The sequence below is a fragment of the Ambystoma mexicanum genome, chromosome 8 (assembly GCF_040938575.1).
Source record: "Ambystoma mexicanum isolate Mex_15411 chromosome 8, UKY_AmexF1_1, whole genome shotgun sequence".
Classification (NCBI taxonomy): domain Eukaryota; kingdom Metazoa; phylum Chordata; class Amphibia; order Caudata; family Ambystomatidae; genus Ambystoma; species Ambystoma mexicanum.
Window position 1 is genome coordinate 388,887,661 of NC_090929.1, and position 27,986 is coordinate 388,915,646.

The following is a 27,986-nucleotide window of genomic DNA, read 5'->3' on the forward strand; positions in this document are numbered from 1 at the left end:
TAGTACTTTTGACCCGTCCACCTCGGGTGGATCTCTTTTGGCCTCTTTGAGCCGGCTGTCCTCTGCCTCTCCCGAATGCGGAGTAATAGCGAAAGGACTTTCCTCTCCAAGAGGTTCCTGAGGGGCGAAAAGGAGTTTGGCGGATTGCAGCTCCTAAAGATTTTGCTGCTGCTTTAGATGTTTGCAACCTTTCCAGACCGTCATCAGTCTTTTTACCGAATAAAGAAGAGCCGTCAAAGGGCATATTTAAAAGTCTGGCCTGTACATCTGGAGCAAAGCCAGACTTTCATAACCATGCATGCCTGCGGATTGTAGTACTTGCCGCCATGGCCCTGATGATACTGTCAGCGGAATCGATGCCAGTTTGAAGAGATTCGCACATGGCATCTTTGCCACCTTTAATGATGTTAAGGAAGGCTTCCCTTTCTTCTCCTTCCGGTTTGCAGCCAGCCGCTGATGAAGCACACTCCCACAGTGTGTGACTGAACCTGGCGAGCGTACAAGTGGCGTTGATGGATTTCAACGCCATTCTACAAGCAGAAAAGACTTTTAACATAGAATCGTACCTTTTGTCATCCCTGTCCTGTGGAACAGTGGGATAAGCGGATCTGCTGCTTGATGAAGTTGCCGCTTGAACCACCAGGCTCTCTGGAGTCGGGTGTTTTGATAAATGTTCAGGGTCAGCCGCAGATACCCTATATTTGGCTGACAATTTTTTATTGACTGCAGGGATAACCTCAGGAGTTTCCCAATTTGATGAAATTTTCCTTTGTAAAGCTGTATGGAAATGAACCACAGGATCCTACTGTGGCCCTTTATCTATTATGTCTGTAAGGTCATCCTGTTGAAAAAAAGGTGAAGGCGCAGAACAACCCATGAATTCAATAATTCTTGCCATCAGGGTTCTATAGGGGGTTTCAGCATGTTGCCCTGGGTCTGGTTGGGCAAATTCCACTTCTGGGGAGGTGTCCAACCCACTTGCCTCATGTAAGGATTCCTGTAGGTCTTTCAACCTTCTTTCCTCAGAGGTAAAAACCTCTGGAACAGGTGGTGTGGCTCACTGCAGCCCAAAGGGTCTTTCTTGATCAGAATCTTCCCCTTCTTCATAGATTGAAGATAAGGTTCTGGGGTACTCGGACCTCGGAAATGGTGTAAAACCCATTTCTAAAGCAGAAGGAGCCAAACTTGTCATTATTGGTTGGGAAAAAGTCGATGTCGTCGACGCCGATGTGAAAGGCTTCGAAGCCGCCGACGAAGGCTTCGAGAAAACTGGAAGAGGCCTCGAGGAACTCGAGAGGATCGGGATCCTGCTCGAGGATGTCGACGACGTTCTCAGAGTCGTGCTGGAGGTCGTGGGTATAACCGTTGGCTGTGAAGTAGCCGTGGTTTTTTCTTTTATAGGCGTCGATGTCGACGATGGCATCGATTTGATCGACCGATGCGTCAAAGAACCCTTCCATAATGGCGTCGACAGCGCCGATCTATGAGTCGAAGGGACTTTCGACGATGGCGTCGAAGATGGTGCCTTGCTACCCGATGGCCCGTGGTGCTCTCGGGTGGACTCGTTTGCCGGGTGCAACGACTAGCGGCGTTTCGATTTTTTGGGTCTTTCACCCAGGGTATCACCCTCAGCTGTCTTCGAGGGGGTCGAGGCCGCTTTCTCGAAGACGCTCAGCATCTTTTTCCTGAATTCCTCCCACTCAGCCTGAGAGCTGTGTTTTGTGGGGCAGGAGACCCTTTCCGGGGAAACAGAAGATGATGAGGAAGGGGATCTTCGATGTCTATTTTTTGAGTGTCTAGATCTCGACATGTGGCGGGAGCTACTTCGAGACCTAGAATGGGAATGCTTTCGTCGGCGAGGAGACGAATGCCTCGACCGAAGAAACTTTCGAGGAGGTTTTAACTGACTTAACTCTCTCGAGCTTCCCCTTGCGCTCCTTCAAGGCTTTCGCCGTCATGGACATGCAGTCCTCACACTCTGAACAATGGTGCTCGACTCCCAAGCACCACAAACCGATCCTGTGAGGATCCGTTAGCGACATTTTCTTTCCGCAGTCTCGACATTTTTTGAAGCCGGACCGCACAGTCGTCGGTTCGGATGAGGAAGCCATCGAGTACGAGTTGGTTTTCTCGAGGAATAATAAGAGGTTTATCTGACTGAACTGAGCAACGATATTCCGAGGCCCCACCAAGCGCGGAAAAACGGAACTGAGCAACGGACGCCGCGCGTGGCTATTTATGGGCATGGTGACGTCATCGCCGATAGGGTGGCTTTCGAGGAACACCAACTTGGCGGACGTCAACGCGCAGCGCCCTCTACAGAGAAAACATTTCCGAGACCAGCAAGCTGGAGACGAATTATCCAAGATAAGGAATACGTCCGAGGACACAATCCCTTCGAAATGTATTTATGGAGTAAAAATTGGCAGCGGAAAATCCTGTGACAATTGTCTGTTTTCAGTATCAACGAACATGTTAACTGCTGAATTACTATGTGACATATTAATTCCACATATATATACACACACACACACACACACATGCAAATCAATGTAAAATTGTTCTAAGTGAGTTTTATCAGTCAGATTAACTGAGTGAACCTTTAGTACAAGACTATTTTTTTTAATATCACATTTATGCAAAGCTAATAATGCAAAGTTAGCAAATTAAATCATCACCGAGAATATCAGGCTGCCAATATTGTTGAAATATTAGACAATTGAGCCTACGCTTTTTATTGTTTGTAAAGGTTTACTAAAAATATTGAAAAGTTGATATATTCAGCTGAATCAATAAAAAAAAAACTAATAAATACTGGAACTAAACCAACAAGTTGGAAGTTAGTGGTAGGAGTTGTCTTCCTGGCAGGCGACTACACCAGGAAAGGGCCCTTAGTAGTTAGTCCCGGCAGGCAAGTGGACCAGGAAAGAAGTTGGTCATTTGATAATCTGGTGGCAGAAAAAGTTGGGGAAAGAATCTTTGTTAAAGAAAAAAAACTTGTATGTTTTATTCAATGGTGACAAATCATAGCATCAATTGAGCAAGTTGTTGTTGGCTGTCTTTGATAACAGATCCCTTGCATTTAGGTTTCGGAACTCGTGTGTTGGAAGAAAGTCAAGCATCATTGGTAAGGTATATTTGAAAGACATTGTGTTGTTTGAACTATTAACCAGTTGTGGTAAGGACATTTGTTATTTCTTCAAGGAGGACTCTGTGGTTGGAAATTCTTATTTATTTTCTGAACAGAACTTTGTTGAAACAGAACCCTAATTTCAGGATTCCTGAATCGATCCGTGGGAAGGGAAAACAGCCCTTGACACAAGGAATGTTTTCAAGACCTTTTTACGTTTGCAAAACTGTATTTTTGTTGAAACAGTATACAGCCATATTTCCCTTGTATAATTTGATTGTATGTATTAGCGAGGGCCAGATCGATTTTGGGCACTAGGTCGGTTTTCTTTACTTTTAGTTTACAAGACAGGGACTCCTCTGCTATGTTAGAGAAAGTCAGGCGTTTATCAGAACCCTTTTACTTTGAATAAATAGCAAACTTTGAGAAAACTTTACCTCTGTGTCCGTTGCCCATTTCTGACCACTCACATAGAGCTCATCGGATCTATTCATTTTAACATTATTAGTTAAGCAAATGTCCCCATTATGTTAGTCACCTCTTGGTTAAGGAAACATAACGCTAAGATTGAACAATGCAAACCATAGTTTCTGATTCACTATGGTGTGATAAAGTTGTAAGAACCATTAGAATTATAGCAAGAGAAAAACATGTTCGGAGTGATAACAATGTTGGTGGAAACAATGAAGGGGGTACCTGTCATGCCTGCCAGGTTTGCCCCAGGGGCACCTGCACATTCTCCCTCCAGGACGTATAACATGCTTTCAAAGCAACACTTTGCGCATAGAACGGCAGCCAGGCCGTTTTGCTCATGTTACAGGATCACAGGTTGTTTTCCATGGAAACAGTGTTTGTTGCTGAGGTGCTGCGTTGCATTATCTTAATGAACTACATGTCACGTGACTCAATATCACGTGCTTGCGGGTGTGTTCGTTACTTAAGCATGGCAATGGCGGGAGCCCGGTGCTGCCAATTTATGCGTTTACCCTAAATCTCCGGTTGCCTCTTGCTTTCCTGTCTGGCGACAGTGTTTCCAGTTACTCGTCATTCTACAAAAGAAATTTGCCATCCCATTGGCCTTCGCAATGGCTCCTCCTCCGAGACAGAGTCGTTGTAAGCAGCTATTTCCTTTCTGCAGCACCTCTCCCGCTGCTACTCTAACGCTCCAGCTGCTCCTCCATTCTGCACGGCTCTCGCGGCTACGGCAGACCTGCTGCCAATCTAACAGACTACAGCAGCTCCTTCATTCCGCACTGCTCCAGCGGATTCAGCTGAACTGCTGTTTGAGTGCAGCCACATGGTACTCACGGTTACTGCTTCACAGCTCTCGCAGTTACTAATCTTGCTGCTCAAAATAGTTGCGCGGTTCCCACTACCACTTTCCCAGCGTCTGGCTTGGAGAAACTCTGGGATGCCATTTATGTTCAAAAGTAGGATGTTTCCGCCGCCATCGGCTATTCTATGTTGACACTCATATCCGAGATGTTGATTGCACAACAGCCTCTATCTGCATGCTGGCGGCACGGCTATGTTTTGTTTGTCTCATGCTTAAAGCACCCACAGGCCAAGGTTCCACCATTCTGAATGGACTTGCACAGATGCCCCTAGGTGGATTCTACCTCCAGTGTTGATTCTTCTTTGGACCTACCTTTTCGTGTATCTCGGAATTCCCGTGCACTAGACTCATAGATGCTCTCTTGTGGATTTGTGCACCAGCCCGACACTGGTGAGTCCCTCATGCCATACGGGTTCTAGTCCTAACTAAACTTCCTTCCTCAATTGTTTTTCTGGACTTCTTCCGAACCATCAGGGAACAGATTTCCCAGTCCCAGGTAGGGTGTACATCGGGTTGGTTATTATTGAAAGTGGTTGGGGGCTAGTTAGTTGACCATTTTCCTATATTGAATCTGATCCTCCTCTTTCCATGAGAAGATACCGTCTCAGGAGAAGATAAAACTCTGCATCCCTGTCTGACCCAGTGATACGGAATGCTTCACCCTTTCCAGTGATCTACTGCGCTAGCTTTAGCTTCTTCTCGGCTAGTGGGATTGGTCATTAGGAAGGTCTTACTACATCATTGGATCCTTCTTTGAACAAGGGTGCAGCACTTTAAACCAGGACAGGGCTGCAGTCCTGGTAAGTCAAATACTTCTTATTTATCTTATCTGTTTGTATTTTGAGTGCCTAGCATAACAGTACCAACACAATACACTTAGTTTCAGGATGTATTCACAGAAAAGTAAGAAGAAAGGTTTTCACCCCACCAGCTGTATGGCTGCCCTAGGAAATTAATTCTGAATACAGTGGTTCCACAAAGACAACATATAGGACATGGCAATCAAAGAAGATGCAGAGATCTAAAAATATTTGCATGTGAATATAAAAAGGGCTTTATTAGGCATTCAACATCTTCACCATTAGGATTCTGTGCCCAAAGCAGATGGAAAATGTAAGTCATGTGTAAACTTGTGCTAAATGAACGCTGTCGCACCTGCACGATCTGAATGACACAAGGCCTAGTAAGATTGTTTGTCTTGTCCTCTCTCTGTTCCCTCCCTCATTTTATCGTGCCTAGAAACACTTGTGTACGGGCACGTTATAAATGACTTATATCAAATATCATTACCATAAAGAAGAAGTAACTTATCATTAACATTAGTTTTAATAGGTCAAGTAATAACAGCTAAGATATTCATGAAGTTGGTTTTGAGATGTGCCTTTAATTTAGTGTGGCTAAGAGAAGGCGGAGAGTAGAAGACCACTTTCAATACCAGACACTTTCTTGTAATGCTATTCGGTCTGCACAGCAACCCAGCACCTAATGAATGACATTTTCCGGGACTGACTGGACACTATTTGGGGGTCTGATATCTCAACACAGGGTATTACTATGGACAAAACCAGGCAAGAAGAGGTCCTAAATTGTCCCACATTCACCTGTGTCAAGCAAAATCAGAGATTTCTTTTATAGGAGATTGATACAGCATTTTTCAGCAATAGTTTTACCTATTAATAAGTTGTTATCGAAGATGATGGTGACCTTCAATTGGGAACCAAAACAAAGGGAGCTTTCTGATTACTCAAGACAGTGTTTAACCCAGCACCGGTCCTCAGACATCCAGAAGTAACACAAACATTTGTGGTAGAGATGTACATCTCTGGTGCACCTATTGGGGCGATATTTTCCTGGGGGAGGGAGGGTAGGCAATAAGGAAATAGAGGAGCATCGCACAAAAACATTTTGATCTACATCATTAAGTAGTACAAAAAAGAATGACACTATTTGAGACTGAGCCTTTGGCCATTACAACAGTTTTCGAACATTACCAGCATTGTTTGCAACGACCAGAGAGGCCCATATTGGTTTGGCAGATTACAAAAATCTGAGCTTTCTAAGAACAATGAAGTGTGCAAACTTTCCACTTGGAGGTGTTTTGTAGACCTAGCAATGGAAAGACGGATGCATTGTCACATATCTCACGTGCTGAAGAAACAATACAGGGAACTGAACTAAAGATATTACCTGATTTCAAACATGTTTCATTGACAGCTAAACAAGACAATTTGGGAATGTACAGTGGGGAGAGACAGAGATATAGGAAAGGATTAGTGGATTAAAATCGAACCACTTTACAGGACTGTGGTAGAGGGTATTTTGAAAACAGTATTCTTACCAAGCACAACATGTAAAGCGTTGACACTATAGTATTGTCATGGTATCTGCCAGGTAGGACACCAATGCATTAGAAAAACAATAGAATTCTTAACACAGACCTCAAGTTGGCCAGAGATGCAGGAAACCAATAGTGAACTATGTGAAATCAGATATAGAATGTGTCAATGCTAAGAAAAGTATACTGGCACCTGATGGCAAATTCTGTCCTTTCCTACACCTATGACTCCCTTGTCAAGGGATATTGAGGGACTTTGTGGTACAATGGCCAGAAACTGAGTGCTTTACTTATATTCTGGTGGTAGTAGATTCCCTAACTAAATTAGCACATTTTGTGAAGCATAAAAAAACCTGTTATCTGCATTGGGACTAGCTAGAGATTTATACAGGCGTTAATCAGGTTACTTACATGTGATGCAGGCACTTACTTTTCAAACTCTGGTCAGCCGTGAGCAAGACTATTTCTTATGACCAGTCCACCAGTTACCACGCAGGCCCACCAGGCCCACCTGAACTCTTGGTTCACACCGGAGCTAAGAATTCTACGCAAAGAAAAACGTAAGGCTGAATCACTTTGGAAGAGTCACCCTTGTGACCTTAACAAAGATCGCCTCATCATTACTACCCATAACTACAAAGAAGCGATCCTACAAGCCAAAAAGGAGACCTATAACCAACGCATCGTTCAAGCGGAATCCAACACTTAGGAATTATTTAAAATCCTTAAAGAATTGGAATCACCATCCCCGGCGCCCGACACCTGCACTAAAGACAGCAAATGGTGCAATAACATCCAAAACGCCCTCCTCACCAAAATTACCACTTTGCAATCTAAAATTAACGCCAAACAAAATACCCTACTCTCCAACCCCCTCACCAAACCCTCCCATATTCCAACGGCCCCATTTACTCACACCCCTTTTAGTTTCGCCCCACTCACCATCCTTGAGGTCGAAAACATCATTCGCAATCTAAAACCTTCCAACTGCCAAGGCGACTCCTGTCCAGCACCCATCATCAAGGAAGCAGCACACGACCTTGCTCCCTTTATAACTGCCTTCATTAACTCCTCCTTCCTAACAGGTACGGTACCCAACAACTTAAAGGACGCGTGGGTTATACCCCTCCTAAAAAAACAGACAGTAGACCCTGAAATACCAACTAACTATAGACCTATTACCACCGTACCGTTCCTACTTAAAATACTCGACAGAGCAATTTACTTGCAGATTCAGAATTACTTAGAAACTAATAAACTCCTTGGCTCAAGACAATCCGGCTTCAGACCTAAGCATGGGACTGAAACAGCTTTACTCGATCTCAAAACTCAAATTGATGACCTTAAAGACAACGGTAAACTGGCCCTTTTACTACTACTGGATCTATCAGCTGCCTTTGATTTGGTCAATCACCAAATACTTTGCAGGCATCTGAAGTCAGCGGCCCACTTCTCTGACAATGCATCCAATTGGATCAGGTCATTCCTTGACAATAGGCACATGAGAGTTTTCTCTCCTACCGCATCCGCCGATCCCACACCAGTCCCGTGTGGAGTCCCGCAGGGTTCTTGCGTCTCCCCAACTCTTTACAATGTCTTCACCAAACCTTTATTTGACATGCTTGATTATCTGGGTGTCACTACACTAACTACGCTGATGACACCCAGATATTCATACCCATCACTGGTGACTACTTTACTGATTCCAAAGCCCTTAATGACATTTACCTTGTCATACAGGCATGGATGGCCCAGCATGAACTGTGCCTCAACGATGACAAGACTGAGCTTCTCATCTTAGGCACTCAACAGAGACTTAACAAACTAAGTCACCTGTTCGACTCCTTCAACATTGACGGCAATCTGATTAAAGTATCCAAAGACACCAAAACTCTGGGCATATACTTGGACGCTTCCTTGACACTCACTAGAGAAACCAATGCAGTGGCCTCCGCGTCTGCTTACACCTGCAAATTGATCTCAGCCTGCCGCCCTTTCCTCACGGCCCAGAATTGCATCTCCTTGGCCAGGACCTTGGTCATGTCCAAATTGGACTACTGTAATGCACTGTACAGGGCACCAACCAGGGTAATCTTAATAAACTCCAGACGACCCAAAATAATGCCATTAGAGCAGCCCTTAACATCCCTCGATCTGCCCACATCTCAGGAACCAGAAAGAACCTCAACTGGCTCTCAGTCGCCCAAAGGATCTCCTTGAAAGCACTGGCCCTCACCTACAAATGCATCAACCACCAAGCTCCCTCATACCTAGCCTCGCGCTTGACTCATTATACACCAGCACGAGCACTCAGATCTGTACAAAACCAAGGTCTTGCGATCCCCAGATTTAAGCTTCAATCTGCTGGAGGCACCAGCTTCCCTGTCCTGGCAGCCAAGCTCTGGAACACCGTACCACTTCTGATCAGAACCCTACCTTCATTCAACCAATTCAAACACAAAGCCAAGCTCTGGTTAGTCACTCCCTACTAACAATTGCTCCTCTTTATTGAATGGGCCAGCTGGGACCCTACTTGCACTGATGATCTATGTCTGATCTGTAACGCCTACTGTTTACTTGTTGCAATCGGTCGGGACTATTGTGATTATATGTAATGTACTGTTCCCTTACTTGTAAATATTATGTAACTGTTTGACTAAGATATGCGCCTGGTTGCCCTTGGGCCTGGCCTGCGCTATATAAATAAAATAAATACAAATACAAATAAATACAAATAGTCAGATGGACAAAAATGGAGACAGGAGCCATCATGGAGTAATTGTTTAAGATATTGTGTGACCCAGTTTCAGAATAATTTGGCAGAATTAGAGGAATTTGTGATTTATAATTTAGCGCACAGTTCTTTTATATTCTCGGCATTCCTTAGCACGTATGGGTTTCACAACATGTTATTCCCTGGGATATTTAGTATCCATGCAGTAACAAAGACTAAAGCACACTTACAAACATAACGTGAGACACTGCAGAAATTAAGAGTACATTAAAGACAGTCAAAATTGTGTTATAAACCATTTGCGGATAGGAAGAGGTCACAGGCTCCAAAGTATACAGTGGGGTAAAGAGTATGGTTGTTTACAAAGTACCTACATATTGCAGGGTTTTGTAAGAAATTCACACACCATTTTGTTAAGGCCATTTGAAATTCTGAAATAGGAAAATACTGTGGCCATGAAATTGGAGTTGCTGAAGAATTGCCATGCTCACCCAGTATTCCATGTTTTACTAAAAATCAGCCCAGGTTTCACCTCCACCCTCAATAGGGAAAGTTAATAAGGTAAAGAATATTCTGGATTCCAGAGGCAGCAATGGTCAGTTACAATATCTCATTGAATTGAAGGGATATGGACCAGAAGAATGGGAGCCAGCAACATTTGCTCCCTTAATTATGCCAATTGGTAGGTCCACAAAAGATTCCCAGAAAAGTCAAGAAAGGAAGGAAAGTACTGTAGAGGCACGAACAACAAACAGTTTCTGGAGGAATAGATATGGAGAGAAGGGATAGAATATCTATGAAAGATGGGAAAAGAGGGGGACACACAGCAAATACAGGCAGTAATCTAGGCTTGTTCACCACACCAAAGTGGCAGTTCAGCTAGCATGGATCAATAAGTAGCCCTTGCAGGAAGGGTAAACGTTCATATTGGATATTTAAGAGCAGTCAAAATTTGAAGCATTAGAAAGACTGGCACTTGTTTTATCAAGCAATCAAGATGAAACCTTTCCTTGTGATCAATTTATTTACAACTGTAAGGCGAGCGCGAGCAACTAGAACCAACCTGCCAGTCTTTGATATTTATTTTGGGTTGGGAGTAGAACCTCAAGGTTCCAGCTGCGCAACTCGCCTACCTATCTGCCAGGACTAAGCGCACTAGTAGTCGGTTCTACTCACTTTAAAATATTTGAAGCTAGTGCTGTTTTCTTTGCCTACTGTGGTGTGCTTGTCAGAGAGCAAAGAACTCTCACATACGGCTGCTATTTTGGGTGTTTGTACTTGTGCATAGTGTGCCTGTGCTGTAGCCCTGTTAGACTACATTTCCCAGCCTATGCTGTAGCCCTGTTAGACTACATTTCCCAGCTTCACTAGGTATATTTTGGAAGTCCAGGCGCTTCAGCGCCGGCGCTTCTGGGACGAGCCGGTCTTCACCGGTCATCGCCGCAGCTCGTCGGGTTGCTGGCTCCTTCTCTCTGCTAGGCTCCTGCGCTCTCCTTAAACTTTGACTGTGCGTCAAACAACTTTACTAGTAAGTCCTATTCTCTTAACACACTTTCAGTGAACTTAGTGAGGTGTGTACTATACTTAACCATGTGCCTAGACACAACAGCGCGCGCTACTAGTGAAACTGCCTCTAACATTGCGCCTTTGTTAGTACTGTCCCTTTCCTTGCGCAATACTCGATCTCTCTACAAACATGGCGTCGAAATTGCAGACCATGTCAATGATTGCAACCCTGACTTTTTCGGTATTACTGAAACATAGCTCAATTCCAACTTGTCTACTCACGCAACTCTCTGAACCCCAGATGAATACACTCTCTTTAGAGCAGACCGCTCTCAGGGCAAAGGCGGCGGAGTGGCACTTATAGAGTGAGAGTTGTTTGGGGAGCGTTTCCAGTCTCACTGCAAAACATCGGATCTACGTTCCCTTTTTGTCAAACTTGAAAAGGTCAGCATCAAAGAAATTAACAAATTCTGGGAGAAAACCACACTCAGCCATTATTTACATGAAAAGAAAATCCCAAGGGGAATCAGAATCGTGATTTTACCTGATTTTGAGGACCTGTCAGACATCGACCTAATTTCTGAATGGGAAACCAATTTGGAAACCAGTTCCAACAACATGATGAAGCTCTTAATTGAGCATGCTACACGAGAACACACGCGTATTGTCATAGAGATTGACAAGCTGAAAGAAGAAATTAATCTTTTCGATGCCCCCAGTGCTACTGTAGATAAAAATTACCAGACCCTTTACAACATCTTAAGGAAACATCAAGATGAAGTCAAGCTTCGCAAATCTAGAAAATTCTCAAGAGATGATCGAGACTACAGAAACAACAGGGTATACACCTATCAACCCAAATATGATCAAGTGTCTAGATCTATCTCTAGCAGCATAGCATCATACGCAGCTAGCTTGGATCCAGACAGTGAAACAGAGAGCTCAGCACCAGCCACTGCGGCGAGCGAACGGGGTGTATCCAACTTCACTGATAATGAGATAAGCGAAGATCAAACCGAAGATGAAAACATACCACGACCTCCAATCGTCCCGAATGCTTTTTTAGAGCAAACCAAGCGTTACAAAAAGGGGAATCGGCAAGCATTACTTGCCAACGCCAACAAAAAAAGTACGCTTCCAAACACCAGTCGTCACCAATATGACATCCCCAAACACACCACAAGGGGCACCTGGGGGAACATCGGCAGAAATGTCCATGTCGCACCACGCAGGTTCACAAGAGCCTATCATCAACAACAATTGATGAATCAGAACCGCTGAATCTTGTTTGTAACTTAAGTAAGCATCATCTCTCCTGCTGAACATGCCGCACTGAATAAAGGTTTATCTTTTGCACCATCTGGGCTCAATAATTTTGTGGATATCCAACTAGATATTTTTAAGTTCATTCGCAAACTAAAGCTTAAAAAATTCTTTGCTACTCAGATCAAGACTTACAAACCTAAGGTACCCACACCGGTTCAATCCGAGATCACGCTACAAACCATGCTCAATACTCATATCTTGATGTCATTAGAAGATGCAGATATACAGTCAGAATCGTGCATTTCGAATATTCTAAATGAGTTTGACATAGACCAAAAAAATGTGTCCATCAAAGAACTTAGTTCCAAATCTAAATTCACACCAGTATTTGCTCAAGATAACATTATCAATACCTTCTATCAAGCAGTCATCAAGGACATACACCTAACAATTGATAAACATAAAACCTTACCCAAGTCAAGCAATAAGAAACAGAATCTAAATCAAACAGAGCGGACAGCTCTCAAGGAATTGGCACAAAATCATGACCTTATCAAGGAAGCTGATAAAGGCGGAAACATAGTTGTGATTAATAAGGGAGACTATATCTCTATGGGCCTTTCTCACCTTAACCAGGTTGGTTGTCATCTAAAGTTAACCTCTAACCCAATCAACCAAATCAATGTAGAGATAAATAAAATGATTTCTGAGTGGCATAAGAAAGGAGTACTATCAGACACAGAGAGACAATTCCTAATTTTGGATGGACCCATCATGCCATCAATCCATTTTCTGCCCAAGTTACATAAAGAGTATACCAACATACCTGAAGACAGACCAATTGTCAGTGGAAGAAGAGGTGTTTTGGAGCCCCTTGCTTTATACATTAATCAATGTCTGTTACCTGCAATGCTAACCACCTCGCATATATCAGAGACACAATGCATGTCTTACAAATTTTGAATGATTTACCCTTCCAGACAAATTTGCTAATGGTTACTTTAGATGTTAAATCATTATACACATCGATTAAACATGACATGGCCATTCAAAGTGGGGACTTTATTTTTCGCCAAACTTCTGTGTCATATTACGCACATATCGAAATGCCCAAACAATTCATCATGTTCGCACTTCAAAATAACGTGTTCCTCTTCAATGACACATACTATAAGCAACTTATTGGCATCGCCATGGGTGCGAGCTTTGCTCCAGCAATAGCTAACATCTTTATGCATAACTTCGAGCAAGAATTTGTTTTCTCTGCACATGCATTCAATTCATATATTCATCTTTGGAAACGCTATATTAGATGACGTCTTTATGCTTTGGTCAGGTAACACAGAACAACTTCTTGCATTTGTTAATTTACTGAATCCCAACAAATGGGGTATCCAATTCACCTATCTCTCCAGTCCTAGTGCTATAGACTTCTTAGATCTCACCATCTGCAATACGGACTGTGGTTTTACAACCAAAACTTTCAGAAGAACCACCTCAGTGAATTCAATTTTACATGCTGAAAGCTGCCATAAGAAACATGTCATTTCAAACATCCGAAGGGAGAACTAATTTGAGCACGACGGAACTGCTCATCCTTACAGGAATTCAATCTAGAAAGCAAACTAATTCAGACCAGATTCCTCCAAAGAGGACATAATGCCAAAAAAATTGCTGACACAGCCCGTCAAGTCAGCAATTACGAGAGAGAAACCTTACTACGTCCAAAACAAGCAAACACTAGACAAGGTCCTGACAAGATTCGACTTATAACCAGATACAATTCGGATAGTCACGTACTCCATGCTATTATGAAAAGACATTGGCACTTATTACATTTGGATACGGACATCAGTAACTGGATTGATCCTTTCCCCAACTTTACTTTCAGCAAAGGAATTACTTTGAAAACCGTACTCAGCCCCTCATTCATGCCTAATCAAGACCGCAAATCAACCTGGCTTAACCAAGACAAATTTAAAGGTTACAACAAATGCAGTAGCTGCTCCATGTGTCCATATGCACTAGAAACTAATAATGTACTGTTAAACCCTGGACAAACACATCGGATTGAATCTTGTATCAATTGTAATACTAAATACACGGTTTACTGCATTATCTGTGTATGTGGAAAGAAATATATAGGCAGTACAATCGGGCCTCTCAAGACCCGAATCAGGGAACATTTGTCGACCATTGCGAGTCAAGACGCCAAATTTCCTTTGACTTCGCATTGGCAGAAATTTCACCAACTTGATCTTAAACAAAATATCAGATTTGTGGGCCTCACAAAAATGACCTTGCCTCCGAGAGGTGGCATCTTAACTTTGATACTCCATCGTCTGGAAGCTAGACTTATTTGCCAATATAGAACAGTTTTTGTCGGCCTTAATATGGACCATGAACTTGCTGTGTTTCTATAATTTATCAACACTGCACAAAATTGATCATCAACTTTGTGCCTCTAACAATTTTTCCCTTCATACTTCCTTCCAGCCTGAGTATGTATACAACTGTATCTGTGCCTGTGTCTATCTTGGCGTTACCACGCACACACAAAGCCAAAATCACGTACGATTTTGATACAATATGGGTACATGTTGGATGAGAAGGCGAGGAGAAGAAGACATCCACGTCCCTTGAAAAGAGGGCTTTAACAAAGTGGTATGCATACACAGAGTCTGACCAGCTCCTTTTCTGTCATTTGGTTAACACAAAATATCAGCTTTACAAGCTGGGATATTTTCCTAATCAAATAATAGACATTATTTTGGTAGTCATTTAATTTGATTAACAATTAATCACAGGTTTGAGTTGGTATACATATATTTATTACCCGTTAACTTTGGGATGCTAAATTACCTTTTTTTAAAAGAATTTGTGTGCATTATCACTAAAATCAGGTTTTATTAATTCTCAATTATATATATCAATGGGTTTACGTGCAAGGCACATTTTTTACACAATCATACTTTAGCACAAATCATATTACATGCTCTTTTCCATCACCCAATGGTCTACAAACACCTTTCAAGATGGCAGATCTGAGGGCAGCCTCGGTCGGCCATTACGTTTCCACTAATTTCAATCGGCGCATGCGTGGGGAACAGACAAGTTCTTTGTGGACCAACAGGGTAAGTAAATCTTCCCGGTCCCTGGGATCCCGTTCAATACATCGCCTCACATTAGAATTAGCTATTTACAGTGACAGAAGATAAGCGGTCAGTACACCAGGTATAAATGTATTTGTTTACTTTCTTTCCTTCATGTTTCTGTCTCACCGGAACGTCTTTTTCAAAACATATCGCATGATACATCTTCAGTCGGATCATTAACTTGTTACTTTCCGCAATTGCGAAGATATATAAACGGATGCTCTGAACATATGTTAAACCTATATAATGGTGATTTTTTTAAAGCAATGCAATGCTGTTATTTACTATGATCACCGGCACAGACCATTTTCTAACCTAATATTGTACCTTACAGTACAACCCAAGCACGCACGATCCCATGCTCAAGAATACAATCACCCCAAGGTATTTCAACTCATCTTACTATTGATCTGAATATCTCTATGTATCACACATTTACAATACAACGCTGAGCAATCTAATTGCTATTGTGTGACTAACGTTTTATTGCTGGTTTGTCTTTCTCTTGCCTCCTTTCCTTTTTCAATCTCCCTGCCCCCTTATTTTGTCTCTCCTTTGAACCATGAGTTTACTGCATGGCCTCCTGGGTGGTTTTTGAAACTACTATGCAACACGGTCAGTAACATTTCTTATATTTTTAAAAATCTTTTCTGTACTAATCCCAATCTTCATGATGACATGCAATGCGCTTACATGTACGCATTTGATCAATTTGATTTACTTGATTTATTTTGGAATGTTGGCCAAATATAAATGTGTCTTTATTTAAACTGTGCTACCAATATGGAATTCATCCCTAATTGGGTTGGTATACAGCCTCCGCTGCCCCTGTGGACATAATTGGGTAGATTATCTGTTTTATTTCTAATGTTTCACCCAAATTGAAAAATATCTTTTCTAATTTATATCTTTTTTGGTTCATAAAATACCTTTCTGGTAATTTTCCATTCATCACAAATCCTTTAACTTTTTAATTGATCAACATTATGGTTGTTTTCTTTGGAATTTTATTTTAATTTTCATGTATTCGCCTCAGAGGAAGAGCAAGGATTGCTCCAAACACGTGTCAGGCTGTACTACGTTCAATCAAATAAATCTGCAACCTAAGCAGTGTCTATTTCATTTTGTGCTGGCGCAGTGAGACTGGAAACACTTCCCAAACAACTTTAACTTTACAGTGGTGTATTTGGGCAACGTACCCACAACTTCCAGCCACCTGCTGCCTCCCTCTTTCCGCTAGACTCAATCGCAAGCTCAGTGTCCCACTTGGCTTCCTTGCCCAGCACCCCCTTGTCCACACTTAAAGAGCGGACACGCACTTGACTGGCTTATTTCAAAAAATGCTATTATTTAAGACTTCTTGGTTACACCATGTATATGATCTAATCACTCTCTAAAACCTCACTACCAGGTCCTCCACATAAACTCAACACCAACCCGCGCCTGCGAAAACTAACTCGTAATTTGAAAAACATTACATCTCCTAAATTCTCATCCCTAGTAGCATCCAAGCTTCAACCTATAACTAACTTAGCGAACTCCTCCGCCTTAGTTAACCACTTGACTCTCTCTAACAAACAAGCTGTGAATGAATTAGCACCTATGAAAATTAAATCCATCAAGTCTGAAACTACAAAAAACACCTGGTTCTCAGATTACATTGTTAGGGCCAGACAAAACAAAAGGGCTCTGGAAAGATCCTGGAGAAAGGACCATAACAACACACTACATGCCTACAAAAAATCCACCCATGAATACAAGAAACTTATCACTAATGCCAAAGCCACACATTACAATAAAAGAATTCTAAGTGCTAAATCCAATGTTGGTGAACTGTTTAAAATCCTATCTGATTTTCAGGACCAGCCTCCACCTTCCAATAACTTAACTAAAGACTCCAAATGGTGTCAAGACATCCACGATGCTTTCCTTTCGAAAATTGACTCTCATAAAGACAAAATCAATAAAGCCCTTAGCAGCGTAACACAACCACTGCCCACAAAAAATGCCAAGCACCTCAATAACAATGAAGATAAAATACCCCAATTCTCATGTTCCCACTATTCTGAAAAGGAAGTGCTCAAGGTCATACAAGATCTTAAATCTACTTCCTGCCCTGGTGACGATTGTCCCACAAACATTTTCAAAGATAAACTGACTTGCTAGTACCCTGGATCACCAAGTTGATAAAAATATCTTTAGACAAAGGTGTGGTACCAGATGTGCTAAAATAAGCTTGGATAACACCCTTGCTGAAAAAAGAAAATGTAGATCCCACCAATACGGATAATTATAGGCCAATAATCAACATGGTTTTTATACTGAAGATACTGGACAAACTGGCCTACAAACAACTCCAGGCTCATGTTTAAGAACACAAGATCCTCGGCACTCGACAGTCGGGTTACAGGGCTCGACATGGTACTGAAACAGCCATGCTCCACCTCAAGTCCACACTGACGAGCATTGCTGACAAGAATCAAGCCGTACTACTGATGCTGCTTGACCTCTCTGCAGCCTTTGATCTGGTAGATCACAGCTTACTAGTGACATGGCTCGGAGAGGTCGCAAATTGTTCCTCAATGGCATCTAACTGGATCACCTCCTTTCTGGGCCCTCACATGGTTAGGGTTTGTGTAGGGAGTCACCACTCCACTCCTATCTCTCAAACCTGTGGTGTCCCACAAGACTCCTGCCTGTCGCCACTGCTTTTTAATTTGTACATTCACCCTCTCTTGGACCTCTTAAACAAACTTGGTGTTCAGTATACCAACTACGCAGACGACACACAGGTGGTCATACAGCTTAGTGGTCAGTACAGAAATGATGTTGAGGCCATCAATAACATCTACAAAGCCATCCAGGATTGGATGGCTTGTATCTCTCTAGCCTTAAACAACAATAAAACCGAACTAATGATAGTATCCTCCAAGAACACCTGGAGCAAACTAGATACCGATTACTCCAACTTCCTTATTGCAGGCCAAAGAATGGTTCTAACACATTGGTTACTGCAATACAGTTTTCGCTTTTATTTGTGCTAGTGCTGAGTTGTTTTAACATTCAGTTGGTTATGCATTTAGTACATTTAGGGACAATTGTGTCCCTCGTTTGTCAGCTGACACATGTTTCGACCCATGGGTCTTTATCAAGGCTATTGTGTACTGTCTGTAGCCCCCTGTAAGGTCCTGGTCCGTGGTGATGCGTGGCTGTCCTGTCGAGACAGTGGCTCCTGTTGGGCCCTATTGAGCTTGTCCGACGTGCTGGTCCGTAGCGGCTCCTGTTAGTCCTAAATGTACTAAATGCATAACCAACTGAATGTTAAAACAACTCAGCACTAGCACAAATAAAAATGAAAACTGTATTGCAATAACCACTGTGTTAGAACCATCCTTTGAACTACTGAAGCAAGATAACCAGGAGAAAAACTCTCCCTTTCTACTCAACAATTGGGGTGCTGGCTAAACCCCTACAGCTCCTGTGATCTTGCAACATGTGAACCCTATTAGTATGCTTGGAAAACAGCAGAGCCTAGCAAAGGTTGTTTCCACACCTAGAGCCAACTACGATTCTATCCTTATTGCAGGCAACATCATCACAGTCCAGAGGAAGGTAAAAACTCTGGGAGTTGTTTTAGACGACGAATTATCCATGAAGCCGCATGTCTCTTACATCAGGTTTAGCTGCGGACTGATCAATAAGCAAATCAATTACATCCGTCCATTTCTAACAGCCGAAAACTGTGCTCTTCTATCCACGGTGTTGATAAACTCCAGACTGGACTATTGCAAAAGCCTATTGTCTGGTACTACTGCCGCAAATATCCAATCCTTACAAGTGGCCCAGAACAATGCTGTGCAGACCATCTTCACTTGATCTCGTCGCTCCCATATCTCCATCTTCAGGAAGAAGCTTCATTGGCTACCAGTCAAACATCGCATTACACATAAAATGCTCACTACGACACATAAATGCCTCTCTTTCAGCAGTCCCATCTACTTGTCTGAACGCATCAACATCAAGAGCAATGAAAGAAATCTTCGTTCATCCTCTGCCACGGTCCTTGCTTCCCCCAGATTTAAGACTGCAAAATTTGGAGCCACCACACTTGACGTTCAGGGCCCTCTACTTTGGAATGCTCTGCCGGCAGGGCTACGACAAATCAAAAACTACCTCCTATTTAAAAAAAGCCATAAAAACCTACCTTTTTAACATGGAGTAATCCTTATGACCCCTTTCAGATCCTGCTGGCTCTCTTGTTGTCCTGTCTAGGTCTCTGTTTTTTGTGCACCCTGAGGCCTACGGACATGCAGCACATTATAAGAATGAAAATAAATAAATAAATAAAATAAGCATCGCTTGGCAATGACGCTTGCACTCTGGATCATGCTCGGAATACTCTGAGCTATGCTGAGACTTTCTCGCTTTTGGACCATCTCCTTTTGTGATAACTTTTCCTCTGCCAATCTCTCCTGTTCAGACCCCTATCCCTCCAACTTCTCCATTGTTTTTTCTCCCCGTCAGGCCTGGGTTTGGCACTGACTTAGCAGCAGGTGCAAACTAGGAGTTAGTTTGCCTCCCACAGCAAGCTTGCACTTCCCTCGTTTTCATTTCCCCACACTTGTTCCTTGTCAGCCCACTTTCACTCCTGGGTTTATTAGAGCAGTACAGTAGAGGGCCTTTTATAAGATCTGAGTGAGGATCATTCCCCGCTTTCCCCATGCAACTGTCTCCTTAGGTAGTCTGCTGGCTAATAGCTTTCCATGTAGACATTCACTGCGATGCGAGATGCTGCAGGACCTGCTGGACGGAAGACACCTGTAGCTTCACACCAGGTGGGCTTATCAAATATTATGCTGAACGGTCAGATGAAATTCTGGTAGTCATTTCTGAGTGTCGTCTCTTGCAGGTTTCTCCAGCAAGAAGAAGTGCCTAGGCTCACCAGTGTATGTTTTTCCTCGCATGGAGAAAGCAAATAAAAATGCTTGTTCCCTTCCCGAGGACCACAGGGTGAAAGGATGGATTAGTGCTAGTGACTGTGACAATTAGTCTCCATTAGAATATGATTAGAACTGATTTCTCTCTGGTATCAGGGCGCTAAGACTTCAGCCCCTAAATATTTCTGTGATGATAAGCATCCCATTTTGATTTATCTTAAAATACAATTGCTTACAAATAAACATCCCTCTCTGTACATTTGTGTTTTAGAGAACAGTCTGAAGTGTGACCTTTAAGCATTGTTAGATAATACTAAACTGTGTAGCTGCTTAGAGGCCCCCAACCACCTCAGATGGAGGACCAATTTGACATCAATATATGTAACCACGAGTATACATGAAACAAGTGAATGGTTTATTTGTGACTTTTCCAGCTAACTCTAACACCAGCCTAAGACAACCCATGGAAAAAAGTAGACTCATAGCAAACACATTATAAACATTCGTTTTTTAGACTCATCTTATGTAAATTGCTCTGACTCCGACAACAGTACATTTATCACTAACATTTCAATGCATCAATCTGTACAAATTATTACAACAAGCAATACCTCTATGTGCTCGCACATGGGTCTGGAAACAGTTGTAATATTTGTACTTCTTTCCACAAATTCCACACTCATATGAACCTGTATAGTAAGAGAAGTATAAAACATTAATAGATTACACATATGAAGATTTAACAGTTAAGGGAAAGTTACATACATGTATGAAAAGTTCTCCAGCATTGGTATTCCTTAGAATTGTACATTTTGATAATTCACCAGTGCCATACTTCATTATGTTAGTGATCATTCATGTGCCAATGATTGATAAAGGAAGATGCAGGGTTTTTTTTCTTCTGCACTTTGTATGTATATTGCCCAGCAATAGTCTTTCTGTAAATTATATTTGCTTTTAAGATTTTGATAGAGGTTATCTTTTTCCATAAACTGTACAAACATGGAACCAATTGGGTATTTCCTTGTGATGCACCACTAAGTTTAGTTTTTATAAGTGCATATATTTTCATATAAATTTCAACTGCACCAATTTCCTGTGTGTACAATTGCAGCTTTTCTACCCAGGTGGGTAGAGATGATGCATGGCCTAAATATTCCCTTTCCAAGTCACCACCTTTCCAAAATAGAAAACATTTGATGTGCATATTTTCAATGATTATTTAACCTTAACTAATCCAAGATAGATGGCTGGTTCCATACATCTAAATGTCAGTGACCCCATCTGTTAACCTTTCATAGGCAAATGCATTTTTACTTTGATGGATGATAACTTCAGTTACAGATACCTTCTGAAAGTAAGATTCTGGACCCAGTATATGGCATCTGGAGTAGGGTGCGTTGATATAATCTCAGGAGCCGGCCCGAGTTAAATTGAAAGAACACATTATCTATGTTCTTTGTGTGCATTCGAGCTGTGTGAGGCAAGGAACGGTACATATGGGAGGAATTCCAAAGTTTTGTCCCCCGCAGCAGTTTCCAGGCTTTTGTATCCCAATTTACTTAAAGTAGAACGGAGGCCGAAAGACTACTCCCACTTTTATTCTTGCATTTCAGTTTCTCTTGATAAAATTAACCGTATGCACTTTTCATCTGATGATTCTATAACAAGGTTTCCCATAATGGTACACTATGGCTTGCATATTTGACATTATAGGGAAAGCCAGTTCTTCAAACAATTGCATTTTCCAATGCTAAGAGCTGCATTAAAATGTGTAATGTCCAGTGCCTGATATTGTTTGGCCTAGGTATAGATGCACAACATGGATGTATTTGTGAAGGTGGTCTGTGTACTCCACAACACATATTCAAGATGGGCATTGCACATTGGTATTATGAAGTAATTATGAAGTATGGCATTGAAATAATGTATTTTGGTTCCATGTCATTTCATTGCGGGATGCAATTTCACTGGGTTTTTCTTCGCAGATATTTCAACGAGAAAACTCATTGAAATTTGTTTACAATTATTTTTGGGGGGTTGCCACCCAACCCCCCATTCCCTTTAATTTTGTATCTATTCCCGAACACCCACACCATATATATATTTTTATTTTTTTGTAACCCCCCTAAAAAATTCGATGGATTTTCTCGTTGAAATATCCATGGAGAAAAACCAAGCGTCATTTCATTACGCGATGAAAGGATGTTGTACCTTTATTTCTAAAGTTATTTTTTCAACACAAGACCTCTCCCATTTTATTGGTTCAAGGCCACATTTGTATTATAAAATCCCTTAAAGTTTGAGGCGTTTGGGACCACATGATCACCAGCAGAATACAAATGTGAGTATAAAACTTAATGTTGCCTGTTGGTAGTCTGTTGCAGCCATCTACATGGTTCAACCAATTTCAATATCTTAGCTGAATGTCACATTAAGTTTAATATGATACATAAGGTCACAGTTCAAAGTGCAAAATCAAAGGTTTCTTTTTTTTAATGAAAGGTTGCTTGGATCATGTATAGTTCTTTCTTAATGTCCAAAGATCTTTGTACATATGGGAATAGTTCTGAAACTACAGGAAATGATAGCGGACAATAGAAAAGCAATCACATTTGATCTTGAACTTTAAATACATTTAATATCTCTACAGGCCAATGCATGCTATGCCCCTCAGTCATGGTTATCAAAGCAAAGCTCACATTGAGTTCTAACATCTCTTTTCGATGCACGCAGCTGCCATTCATGAGAAGAATTATGGTTCCATTTGGTATCAAACCTTTGCCACTAACATATTCAACCTTCAGCCGTCAACATTTGACCTGGTTCTACTTTTTCAACATGTTGAACCCGTGTGACACTTTCAGCCACAATGTCCAGTCATTTGTGATTCTGATCCACAAGTCTGCACCAGTTTCTCCAGGGCTGTAACGTTTCCTGGACTCCTCCATCTTCATTCAATAGTTCTAGTGTCTGACATTGCGGAACGATGTCTGCTTGTCATTCAGGTAATTTGCGATTCGATGCTGGTGATGTCATACTCTATCTTCCAACCTGCAATAATGTTGTTCAATAGAAGACTCATTAGGAGTGATGATGCTTTGATCATCAATTATTTGCAATTCTCCCAGACTTGCATGCCCATTGGTCAACTGAGAACCCGTTATTAGCATGGCTACTTCTTCTAGCTCTCGCTGCCTCTACTTGTGGATGCCTCCTTGGTAAAAATGTAGGGGTGAGGCCCCTGAGGTAACTCCATAGCATACTCACTATGCCAGGCTTCTTCTTTCACCAACATGTTACTTTGCTGCCCCAGTCTTATCGCTGCTTCTGTTGAACAGTTTGAAAAATTAGACGTCACTTGAAAGTTCAGCATTGGTACACGTCAGTGCACAAAAACAAGTGTAGTATTCAGAATAGTCGACTTTGGTGCATCAGTATCTTCACTGATGATTCAATACACTGATGTTTGGGACGTTCACACAATTGCTTACTTTAGAAGAAAAACATACTTACCCATTGGAACGTTCTTTCAACTGGATGTTCCTTCCAAGTATTACTCATCCTATGATATTTCCATATCCAGCTTTAGCTTCTTCAGAATTGTTTTTAGCAGCGGGCGCTGAGCGTCGATGCCTGTCGACTCAATGTCCCTCGAGGGCCTCCGTCTCAGTGTCAACGTCATGGATGGTATATAGCGCGTGCAGCAACGTTGGCTTCAGTTCCGTTTTTACATGTATTGGTTTATCCTACGCGCAACCATTACTCTCCCTGAAAGAGCGTAAACTGCAATAACATGGAAATTGTACTTCAGGGTAGGCTGGGAGGGGCGATGAGGAATATGTGGGAGGAACATCCAGTTGAAAGAGCGTTACCACAGGCAAGTCACTTGTTATTCAAATGGATTGTGTCCTCCCACGTATTCCTCATTTTATGATAGACTCTCAAAGCAGTATTTGCATTTTTGGAGGAGGGAGTCAGAATGTACAGTTTCAAATTAGAATGTAGGAGTTCGTTATTGGTCTGTGTGTACAGAATGTAACACTGCCTTCTCAAAAATGCCTTCCCGGTTGGAGGAAGAGACCAGGCTATAATGCTTGGTGAAAGTGTGGACTGAGGACCACGTTGCTGACACACAAATATCATGAATTGGCATTCCCCTCTGTAATGCAGAGGAAGTAGTTATGCCCCTTGTCAAATGTGCTCCGAGACCTACAGAAGGATCCTTTCCTGCTAATCTGTAGTATTAAGAGATTCCTAGGATGGTCCCCCTAGATAAGGTTTGATTCGAGACCGCCATGCCAAATTTATGGCCTGTGTAACCATCAAAAAGTTGATAGTATTGTCTTCATTTAGCCATGCTTGAAATGTAGAAGATATGTGCACGTTCTGGGTCAAGTCTGTGTAGGCTCTCCTCTTCCTTTGCAGGATGAGGTGGGGGATGGAATGAAGGTAGAGTGATCTTTTGAGTTAAATGAAACTCGGACACAATTTCTGGTCGAAAGGTAGGTTTAACCTTAAGGACTTAAAGAAGACTATGTAAGGAGACTTGCAGGACAAGGCTTGAAGTTCACTCACCCTACGGGCTGATGCAAGAGCCACTAAAAGTATGGTCTTTAAAGTTAACAATCTTAAAGGACAGGAGTGGATAGGCTCAAATGGGGCACACATTAGGAATTTCAGAACTAGGTTGATATCCGGGACCGGAGGATAAATATTTGTCAATCCTTTCAAAAACTGTATAACCAGTGGAATCTAGAAGAAAGATAACACTTCACAGGGGAACTTGCACATAGATGGCACTGCTGGATACCCTTTAATTGTGCCAACCTGGAGCCCCAGATTGGCCAGGTGTAACAAGAATGAGAACATCACAGGTGTACTGCATGTAAAAGTGTACACATTCCTATCCCTGCACTAGCTGCAGAATTCTTTCCAACGGCAGCGGTATAAGGAATTTGGTGCTGACCTTCTGGCCGAAACCAAGATTGCCATTATGTCGTTCGGGCGGTCCCAATCCTTATTTCTCAACCTCTCAAAAACCATGCGTGAAGGTTGAATGTCTTGACCCCTGGATGGAGAACCCGAGCATCCTCTTGTGAGAAAAGGTCCTCTCTTTGTGGCAGTTGTATTGGAGGGCAGATGGACATGTCCAGAAGGTCTGGGTACCATGTTCTCCTGGCCAATCTGGAGCAATTAGGATCATGGCTTTCCCGAACTTTCGCAACCTCCTGATGGCTTTAGGAATGACGGGACTGGAGGAAATGCTCCCAGGAGTGGAAAATCCCAGTCCAGCATGAATGCGTCCCCTAGGGCGCCTCTTGGGGGAAATTCCCTGGAGCAGTACAGTTCGCACTTCCGGTTGACACTGGTCGCAAACAGATCCACTTGAGTGGTTCCCCAAAGGGTGAAGATCTCTTGAACGACTTGCTGAGCTAGTTCCCACTCGTGGGAGACTGTGCTCTGCCTGTTCAGAGCGTCCGCAAGTGTGTTCTCCTCTCCGGCTAGGTGAACCGCTGATATGAAGATTCCTTCTTAAATTGCCCAGAACCAGAGCTGCATTGCTTCTGCTGCACAGCGGTAGTGACCCTACACCTCCTCTCTTGTGAGGTAGTACATGGCCACTGTGTTGCCCATCATTATCAGGGCATTCTTTTCCTGTACAGAGGGCAGGAAGGCCTTCAAATTGCCCTCAGCTCCAAAAGATTGATGTGTACTTTGGAATCCGATGGAGACCAACAACCGCTGATTGTCAGATCGTTGGTGTGGGCTCCCCACCCCATGAGTGAGGTGTCATCACTACAATTATCTCTGACCATTGTTGCCAAAAAGGTTCTCCCTTCAGAATGCTTTCCTGGCATGTCCACCACAGAATGTCTTGTCCTACTCTGCTTAGAACCTGAAGATGGTCTGACATCCTTCCTGAAAATTGGGACCATTGAGTCCTGAGAGGCCTTTGGAAATATCTCATTCTCAGTCGAACCTCTGAAGCCAAGCAACCACAGAAAAGGCTTGAAGACGCTGGGCACTCTGGATTTTGGTGACTATCTGCAGAATGTCTTGAGCCCTCACCTCGGGTGGCGAGGCTTTTCTGAAGGAAGCATCTAGGACAGTCCTGATAAATTAGAGCCTTTGAGAAGGTATCATGTGGGACTTCTTGAAGTTGAGGGAGAAGCCCAGTTTGTGAAGGGAGTTACATTGTAGCTGATGAGCCAATCGTCCAGGTAGGGGGTAGACATGAATCCCCCCTCCCGATACTCACTGACACCACTGCCATCAACTTGGTGAAAATCATTGGGGCGAAGGTCAGCCCAAATGGCAGAACTCTAAACTGATAATGAGAATCACCAACGGCGAACCTCAGCTACCGCCTGTACCTGTGATGGATTGGCACATGAAAGTAAGCATCCTCAAGGTCCAATGATAACATCCAGTCCTGAAGCTGGAGGGGCTGAAGGATTGGAGAAAGGGTAACCATCTTGAACTTGTACTTCCTGAGGAACTTGTGTAAGTTTCTGAAGTCCAAGATGGGTCTCAATCCTACGTCCTTCTTGGGGCTTTGAAAGTAAGGGGAGTACCAACCCTTCTTCCTCTCCACTACAGGTACTGGTTCTATAGCATTTTTCTCTAGCAGGGTCAAGATTTCCTGGGAGCAGATCTGGATCTTTGAAAAAGCTGTTCCCCGAAGGATGATCCTGAGGCCTTTTTAGAAAGGGAAGGCAGCATGATGTCGACTTCTTCGGGACCCTATTGGGAATACACGCCAACTGTGCAATAATCCAAGCTAATCCCACTCACTGATACGACTACCACCCCCTCTGACCTCATAGGCTTCACCTGAAATTAAATATTTTGGTGTCATTGTGACACGGCACAAATCTCCCCTTTATGCCCGCAACTATGGTGTATACCTACCCCAACTAACAGCAAAGCTCCGTCCTTGGATGAAATTATCACTCACAATAGCGAGCCAAATGCAACTTCTCAAAATGGTCATCCTCCCCACACAACTATATTATTTTTAAACATGCCACTGTGGCCAGGAGCAATATTTTTTTATGGACTAAAAACAGCGGTTAACGTCTTCATGTGGCATGCGGGGGCGGTTCGGCTTAAATGGGATACCTTGACAAAACCCTAGACGCACAGCGGTCTGGCCGCCCCAGACTTTGAAAAATACTGGGTCAATGCACAGGCATGTTATGCAGCCTACTGGTTCAAAGAAGACTCAAGGCACCCACACTTGAAAATCGAACAGCACGTGACAGCTACCCGCAATATCTGCTCATTGGTATTACCACCACAGTGGAAAGATCCCAAAGCCAATGACCCAGTGGCCACGATGGCACTAGCCTGGACCAAGATATGGAGAATGGTGGATAACCCCTATCGTACCATAGGGACCTGCCATTGTGGAATTTCTTCCCGTCATTCCCTAGAATAAACCAAACAGCAACAAAACAGTGGACCACCGACGGGTACATCACTATAGGCGACATATATAACACACTGAACCCTTCATAACGTTTCAAGACCTACCAGGCACCTCACGCAGAAGGGCACCGCACTGGCTGCAATACGCTGGAC

The 27,986-nt window shown here is 42.7% G+C and overlaps 1 protein-coding gene across 6 annotated transcripts in view; it reads right to left on the bottom strand.

Moving 5' to 3' along the window:
- ZNF618 (zinc finger protein 618) overlaps window positions 1-27,986 on the bottom strand; it is a 2,057,359-nt gene that overhangs the window by 1,519,402 nt on the left and 509,971 nt on the right. For all 6 annotated transcript variants that reach the window (XM_069609870.1, XM_069609868.1, XM_069609871.1 and 3 more), the window contains one exon: window positions 21,011-21,088. In XM_069609870.1, the coding sequence (XP_069465971.1) occupies window positions 21,011-21,088 (78 nt within the window). The remainder of the gene's footprint in view (window positions 1-21,010; window positions 21,089-27,986) is intronic.